This window comes from Eucalyptus grandis, chromosome 5 (genome assembly GCF_016545825.1).
Source record: "Eucalyptus grandis isolate ANBG69807.140 chromosome 5, ASM1654582v1, whole genome shotgun sequence".
Classification (NCBI taxonomy): domain Eukaryota; kingdom Viridiplantae; phylum Streptophyta; class Magnoliopsida; order Myrtales; family Myrtaceae; genus Eucalyptus; species Eucalyptus grandis.
The window spans coordinates 45,570,633-45,579,306 of record NC_052616.1 but is presented as its reverse complement, the minus strand read 5'-3'; the positions used below and the strand labels follow the sequence as shown (position 1 = coordinate 45,579,306).

At 38.7% G+C, this 8,674-nt stretch overlaps 1 protein-coding gene across 1 annotated transcript; it reads right to left on the bottom strand.

Annotated features, from left to right (window-relative positions):
* Positions 1 to 1,609: 1,609 nt before the first annotated feature.
* On the bottom strand, positions 1,610 to 7,327 carry LOC104445233 (MLO-like protein 6). Its single transcript, XM_010059055.3, has 14 exons — positions 6,985 to 7,327; positions 6,844 to 6,901; positions 6,586 to 6,740; positions 5,827 to 5,943; positions 5,156 to 5,216; positions 4,140 to 4,228; positions 3,957 to 4,031; positions 3,770 to 3,858; positions 3,624 to 3,673; positions 3,475 to 3,515; positions 3,218 to 3,391; positions 2,750 to 2,785; positions 2,523 to 2,651; positions 1,610 to 2,290 (listed from the first exon to the last, which is right to left on the bottom strand). The coding sequence occupies exons 1-14, from the start codon at positions 7,117 to 7,119 to the stop codon at positions 1,919 to 1,921; spliced, it is 1,581 nt and encodes a 526-aa protein (XP_010057357.2). The 5' UTR covers positions 7,120 to 7,327; the 3' UTR covers positions 1,610 to 1,918.
* Between the last annotated feature and the right edge of the window lie 1,347 nt (positions 7,328 to 8,674).

Below are 8,674 nucleotides of genomic sequence, written 5' to 3'. Positions count from 1 at the left end.
GTCTTCATTGTTCAAACATTCTTTTGATAGGATTGGAGTGTTCCCATGAGTTCATCCACAGAGAGAGGTGATAGCCTTTGAGTTTCTTGAATAGATGTCTTAATATTGTTCCACTCCTTTGACAAGTTCTCGAAGAATTGATACAGGTTGCCATTGATACATTAGTCCATTGACAATATTAGTAAATCTGCTGAACATGTCAATTATGGATTCTTCAAGTTTCACATTGAAGGCTTAGTATTGTTGGAGAAGAATGTTTATTTTCTTCTCCTAGACCCTGTTAGTTCCTTCATATGTCACTTGCAACTTGTCCTAAATTTCTTTCATTGATTCACATGAGGAAATTTGGTTATATTCAAAAGGAGATAATGTGTAATATAAGGAATAAACTATTTTAGCATCTAATGCTTCTCTTTTTTTTATGGTTGCGTCAAATGAGTCTAAGATTTTTGGCCTTTTGCCTTCTTCTTTGGTCAAAGAAGTTTGAGGACTTATGTCTTTTAGAACAACGTTTCACTCTAAGGGATCCTTGGATTTGATGAACACTTCCTTCTTGTTCTTCCAGATGTTGTAGTCTTTTTTGTTGAAATATGGATGCCTTGTATCACTTTATCCTTTTATTAGTCTTGGTGCAATATTACTAGCCATAGGAAAATCATTAACTTAGAAGTAATAAAACACTTCAAAAAAGAGTAATCGTGGTTTGATACCAATTGTTATAACTAAAATTATCACTTAGAGGAGGTGAATAGGTGATTTTGTGGAAATAAAAAAGAATTTAATTTAATATTGCAACTGAACAACTTCTAGTGAAGGAAAGTGTAGTGGTTAGATCTTATCGGTATTCGATTTTATCACTAATAATAGTAAAGAGAGTAAGGGATAGAGAATTGCACACGAGTGATTATAGTGATTTGGTTTTTGCAAGCATACGTTCGCTTTCTCATGCTAAATTGCACTCAAACTCGTGTGAATAACTCCTCACACACTCTCAACCTCTAAAAGGTTACACAATGTTGCTCATAGAGACGAAAGTATAAGATCATAAAAACTATTTGGACTTTGGAATTAAAAGTTTCGATTCTCCTTAATGCAATAAGCGATTTTATCGAACTTTCCAGTCAAGGAGGGTTGATTGATTGCTTCAAAATCATCAAGGATGATGCTTCCTATAGATTATACCACCCATATAGAAGTTTGGATTTCCATAAGCCATGTACTTCAACTTGGAAAGAATGTTCGTCTCAAGTTTACTATTTCAGGAAAGTCAAATCTTCAAGAGATATTCGGAAGACTTTTGTTTTGGAACTTTTTATGAATAAGGTAGGAAATCCAACCGATTGCCATTAGCCATTGCACGAGTATATGGCCTCCTTCCTAGCCCTTTGTTAGAACAAATAATGAATGAAATAATTAAGCTACAACTCTAATTCTGATTGATATCGTCTAATTATTTCCTATAAGACTCTACACCTAAAAAATATTTATGACTAGAATCAAAGTTTTACTTAGGATAAGCTTTGTCAATATTCAAAATTACTTAGAGAATGCTTTCTCAATAGTTCTTTTTGTGCACTTGGATCAAATTCGAAAAGAAAAGGAAGAGAAATGAATTATCAACTGTGTCACTATTAATATATTCATATATCAACAAATAAACATTTACACCAAACTGACGTATAGTAGTGGCAATTCTAGAGAGAAAATGAGCATAGCAAATTCAACGCCCGATCCTTCCACTCTTCTCCAAAATCAATCATCGGTGCCGGAATCTGTCCAAGCTCCGGGATATGGCTGTACATCGACTTCCCTTATCTAGTAATTTCATGATTAGAGCAAGACAACCATTGTACTAATCTCTCCTCCGATCACTAGAACTGATTTTAAGCTCAATAACCTCTTCCAATCTGACTTTCAATCACCTCGTCGTCGAGCTGATTACAAAACCATCAAAAGATCCCTTCTTCCGGCGATCTTCCACAGTTTTCAGATGGGAATTATTTTCTCCGTCCACTGTATCGAGACTGATTGATGACTCAAGGTCGGGATGGTCAAGATCGATGGAGAAGGCGGCGTCGTGACCGAAAGAAGGAGAATAAGCATCGTGCGACGTGACGGAAGCATCAAGCGACGTGACCGAAGCGTCCAGCGATGTGACGGAAGCCTCGAGCGAAAGGCATGCAGCGTAAGGGTCACGGGGGGCGAGGTTTTTCCGAGCAGTGGCTCGCCATCTCTTTAGTCCCTCGCGAACGTTTTCCGTGAAAACGGCTCCACTCATGGACGTGCCCATCTGTTTGCAGTAACACATGCAAAAATTCTTTTACTTCTAAACTCAAGGTAACGCATGGATTCATTAGTAAGACAATTGATGTTTATTATAAATTCATACAATGCATGGCATGTGAACAATTTAAATGTGAATTTTCCGATAAATGTATATATTTCGAATTGAAGTGCATATTTTCGTGTCTTGTTTTGCTAATTTTGTACAATTATAATATGAATTGAGGGTTAGTTAATACCTGGGTGACCAAAGCATAGAGAGGCAAAGTGACATATCCACAGAGGAATTGCACTAACGCTCCCATCGTGAACTCGATGATAATATCCTCTGTTCTTTCGTGAAAGCAAGACCGGAACCCAAACTTGTACTGCGTTTTTCCAAGCAAACATTAAATAAATCAGTAAGCGAAAAATAAATTTCCATATAATTACATATATATAATCGATAAGTTGCTTATATGCTTACCCAAGTCCATGTGAAGAATGCCACTTGGAAGGAGTTCTAAAAAATCAAGAGGAGAGAGTTTTAGTGTGAGCTAAAAGGAACTTCTATAATCAAAACGAATTCTATTTTTAGAAGCATTGCCAATATATAGAAGAAATTATTCAGTATGTTATTGATGCTTTTGTTTATTATTTACTTATTAGGTATTTGCAAGAATTGAGTTGGTCATATATACACCAAACATGGTACGTTATGTATACTATCCATGTAAAGGTTGGCATAAACATGATGTTTGGAATGTGCCATGTAATTGAGCCAAATTCGACTAGGGAAGCCTAAATGCATCAAACTTTATACAAATTATATGATGCACCTGATGGATTTTTTCAAATTTAACATTGTCACAAGTACCCGTCTATGTGCCACATTTGATTTAGATTAGATTTTTATCATATTTCATTGAAAATTCGAAAACATGTAATGACTTACCTGAAAAAGTATGAAGTGCATGAGGTGAAGTAGCAATTTGGGTCTCCCAAACCAGAAGAAATGGTCGCTCGGTCTGACCAGCAAAGTCCCCCTCACAACGTTGGACTTATCATTGCTATCGATGCACATCTTTGTTATTATTCCTTGTAGCTTTGTCCCCACCAGCAACAGCATCTGCAAATTAATTTAGACAAAAAATTAAAGCCCATATTCATTTTATTATAGCCCAAATTGATCAAATTATAAAATTTACTCACCACCAGTGGAATAAAGGGAAGCCATAGATAATTATAGAACACTGAAGAAAATTAAACTCATATTAGCATCACTGCCAAAATTACGTAAGCGGATTTGTGAAAAAAATGAGCTATTCTTTATTTTAAAGTTATTTTGTTACCCATCTTACCATGTGCGTGGAAGAATATGAAAATGACTAGGAAGATCCAAATCCAGAAGCTGCACGGGAAAGGAAAGTGAGAAATTTGTATTTAATAAAAAAAAAGGAAGTAAAATTAGTATTACACTAATTTCTAATTATAAAAAAATAATTACCTTATCCCTACAACAACACCAAAATCTTTTTCCAACGCCCTTTTGATATACTTCTGGAAGTCAAACGTGGTTCCTTCGGACAAATGGGCCTGCAATCAAGATGAACGACCAATATTAAAAATAGGGATTTTCTAACACAATTTCCGCAAATTAAAGTGATTATTAATTTAATTGAACATTAATGTACCATAATAAATCCATGACGCAGCGTCATGTAATCTACTTTCGAGACTGAATTGTAAAACTGCCGAAGAAAACATCCCTGCTCAGGACCAAAAAAATAAGGAGATTTAGGTTTTTTTTTTTTTGTGACAAATTAATATTAAAGAATAAAATGTGAATATTTTTAATTATTTATTTGGTTACTAACCGGCCAACGGAGAATACGGAGATCGCTCCAACAAGTCAAGTGTCGCCTTGCGAATGATGTCTGATGGACGAGCTTGAACCTTCTTGGGTCTGTGCCAACATAACAACAAGTCAATAAAATGAACAGAGTCGGCAATTAACAGCAGCCCTTCAATCTTTCTTTTTGAAAAATTCAATATATAATAAGTCACTTTTTTTGGCCCGTCCGTTTGTAATATAGTGATAGTGGGTTTCATGACACGGATACGTTTTTTTATTTTAACGTGTTAATGTCCCATGTGGGCATGCTATATTTTTCTTGCTCTATATATTATAATACCCTCTTTTTATCTTACATCTAGAGAATCTCGAGATTTGGATGAAACCCTAAACGTTTTTGTTTGTTTCCCCAGAAAAATATCAAATTCCACCGATTCTTGTCCACCACAAGGAAAAGTATCTTTTGGTCGATGACACTAATCAATTGATGTGGACTTCCAATGTGAACGGCGTGGATAATACTCAGAAATTTTGAGATGGAGATCAACGGCTTAGATCTAATGTGGTACAAATCTATTGGAGGGGGCATCTCAGTCAATCTCTGGTGTGGCGTGACTAACTAGTGAGGTTTTCCAAATAAATGGAATGACATAGCGTCCAGTGAACCACAAGTCAAAGTTCTAATTTTTCAAGGTGAAGTGGATGGAATGACTGAAATTCATTTTAAACCTAGCTATCTCTGTAAACCAAAGATCGGCACATCTAGCTGGGAGACTAGAGTTTTATCACGGTTGATATTGAAGATAATCTCTACGGACTACTCCAAGATCAGCACAAAGGGTATGTAATAATGAAATTTCGATCTTCAGAAAAATACTGAAAAAGAAAATGAAAAAAAGACGGCTACGAGCGAAGGTCGGTGGTTTACGACCAAGATGTCAAATTCTCAAAGTCGGTGATTAAAGTTATAGAAAGTGGGCCGAAAAATTTGTGGGTGCCGACACGGACTTGGGAATAGCGGGACGCGAAACGACGTACCGTTTGAGAATTGGTAATCCAAAGTCCTCGTTTCTGCTTCCCAAGATTCCCACTTCCTCATCTGAAAATAAAAATAAAATAAAATAAATTTGTAAATTAAAGTTAAATAAGTCTACGTTTTAAACGCATTAAAAAAAAAAAGAAAAGGTTTTAAAAGCCGCACAAATGAAAACGAAAGACGGAGACAAAATAATCTCCCCAAGGGAAAGTTCCTCGTCACCGGATTTTGCTTTGTCCACATGCAAGTCAAAAAAGAAGAAAAGCAAAAGTCTAAAAGGAAAAATTAGATGATTGCTTTTCGTTTTGCTTTTGCTCCAAGTTCCACTCACAAGAATAGTGAACGCATTTCTCATTGGTCCAGCAGCGTTTAATCAAATCGCCCTCTAGAGAACCCGAGAATTTGCGCAATCAATGACGAATGTCATCTGACCTATACGTAGTATTTCAACGGCCCACTTGTTCAATAGCCTAGTTAGTAATACGATTTCTTTGCACGTTTTTTAGAAGAAGACGATACGGCGACGATGTTTACATCCTTTTTGGCATTACTTAAAGCCGACGGAATCTTCATGTCACGTTGAATTTTGGGAAAGTATGAGATTCAAAAGGAAAATGACACATTAAAAAGGAGAATAAATAATTTGAGATCCATCAATGAATGATGATTTTACCTTGGCCATCCCGAGTGCGAAAGTGAGCATGCAGGAAAGAGAATGGAAGAAGGCGAGCACGAAGATCAAGTACTGCAATTGCCGCACACCTTCCCTCGACAAAAGAGACACCTTCCCCTGTTCAAGGCAATTCGACAAAATTTACTTAAAACAACTAAATAAAACCTAAGTTTATACCAATTTTGGACCGACATGCAAACAATAATCACATGAACCCGCTTAAAGGACAAAGGAAAAAAAAATCAATATGAAGAAATAAGGGAAAAAAAATGTGAAGTATGGAAGAAGATTGATAGCTTGCAATGCATATTTTTAATCTGTCTCGACCTTGTGATTAAACTTTATTCTCAAATTATCTTGAAACTTCTTGTATTAGATACAAAGGATTTACTCATTGCTAACATGTTCTAGCTTATGCTCTTCTTCCTTTAGATCCCTTGTTTCACTTCGATAATAAATCAGGTCCATGTAGAGGAAAATGGGTGATTTTCGATAGTATTAAGTAAGAGAGCTAAGACGGACAGAGAGTACTTCAGCCGTGTATTTAAAACTTTTCCTTCATAGATGATCAGATTCCCTGAGATCGAGGAACGAAACAAGCAATGCTCCCGTCCTAGTTTGATACTGACTAATCATTTACCGTCGTGGTACGGAATTGTAAATTTCACGGTCAATCGATATGAAATTTTAACTTTACTCTAGAGCGGCGCGGAATATATCGTATATCTATATGAAGCAATTCTGCACACGTGTATGTACCTGCTCAAGGCATTTAGTTTCTTCCTCTTCCTCACTAGATTCCCAGGTGCTGCAAGGCAAGAACGTCTCGGCCACGCTCTTCGGGATGCAGATATTCGCGATCCACCTCTCCGTCACGGTCAGGAGCAGTGATATAAACCCCAACAGCATCAGCTCTGGAAACACATATTTCCATCAACAAACCAGCAAAAGGGAGAAAAAGAAAGGGAAAAAGACAGTAGCTCAAGTGAGAGAAGAGCAGAAGAAAGATGAGCACACCAGATTTGATCTTGTCCAGCGCCTGAATTAGAGCCCTTTTCTTCTTGTTCTGCAAGTACTGCATGTAATCTCCAATCAAAACCCATTTGAAGAGGACTAGCTCAACGCCGAGCGCGACAGGCAAAGCAGGCGACTGTATACCTGAGCTAGAAGATGTATCAGATGCTCGAGGAAGACGGAGACCAATATCAGGACGAAGCAAACCGTTGCCACGGCCCATGTCGGGGTCGACTCGAGCGTTAGTTCCTCGACGCTCTCAGCGCTTGTTTCCGACATCTCTCTCTCTCTCTCTCTGTCTAACGCAGGCGGGCTCAGCCACAGCAGAGATGGTTGGAGAGAAGCGAAGGCGGGGTTCCTGCTTGCTGCCGACGGAGAGCGACTATATATGGGGAAACCGAGAGAGGGTATCAAGGTACGAGGCAACGCGCGTTTCGGTCGTGTTTTGTTAATTCGTTTGTTTATGGAAAGTCCGCGGAGTTTGAGGGAGTCATAGTGTAATCGTATCGGAGTGCTGCGTTCTGCCAGATCTTCTTCTCGAGAAAATATTAGGTGCGCCGGGCGCTCCACATCACCGTGCGCCCCGCCCAATCAGGGTACAACACGCAGTCATTAATGAAGAGAAAGAAGGATGCGGCAAAAATTTGGCTAAAAGAAAAATCGGGACCCGGCTCATGTGGCGACACGTTTCGCTCCTTTTTCTCACTGTTGGGGGGTCCCCACGGGGGTACGAGGTCGGTGACGTCAGCAGACGCCGCGGAAGGAAGGTCGGAACGAAAATGCTTTTGGGCGGAGTTTTGGAGATTTTTGGGGAACCGAACTGCTATCGACCTCGGTTGAATTTCTCGTTTATTTATTTATTTTTGTTATTCTTTTTTTTTTTATATGAATTTGAGTTTGCACTATGGATTTAGACCCTCTTTGCTTCGGCTTTTCAAATTGGCTTTGGGACTCTAAAGTCCTTTATTTAAATGTAAACGCGTTTGATTCGATTTTTTAGACGACTTTGACAAGATGTAATTGCATCTCCAAATAGCTATAAAAACTCTTAGCCCAAAGTAGATTTGGATGTACTTTGAGAAATTGCATCTTCGGAATGCAAGTCCCCAGTACTTATTCACTTCGAGTTACTATTCATCTGTGAGGAAAACCACCGCAAGAAGGCTGATGACTGCCGGCCAAGGGGTCGCGCGAGACGGCAACCGTCGCTTGAGGTCGCCCGACCTCCGACCGTCGCCTGGGTCGCGCGACCTCAGGGGGCCATCGCCTGGGGTCGCCGACCCGGTGAACTGGGGGGCCAATCCGACCATCTAGATTGGTGGTGGACTTCAAAAAAAAATACAAATGTTTTTTTTAATTTAATAAAAGTCATTTACAAATATAAATTTTACCAAACGGTATTTTGGTTAAAGTTGTATCACAATGCAAATTTTATCAAACGATATTTATATTTCGGAAAACTCCATTCACTCAAAAGTATTTGCATTCTTGCAAATGCATTTCCCAAAAGCCGAACCAAATGGGCCTTTATTGTTTCCCGACTTTGAATTGACGCAACCATACTTACGAAACCATAATTTTTCCCGGGAAATTTTCCTTTAAGTTATGCATTTTGACGGCCATTCGGGCGCCGATCATGAGATCAAATGAGCGTTTCGGTAGTCGCAGCTTCCTCTGGGTCACCACCTCTCGCAATCCATGAGGCTTTGCCTCGATTGCAACTTTTGCGATGCCTTTGTCGGATGTTATCGAAGAATGAGACTGCTGATGCCTATTGTGGACCATGTTGCCAAGGATGATGAGAATGGTGCCTAGTGATGGTTTAAGTAGCACT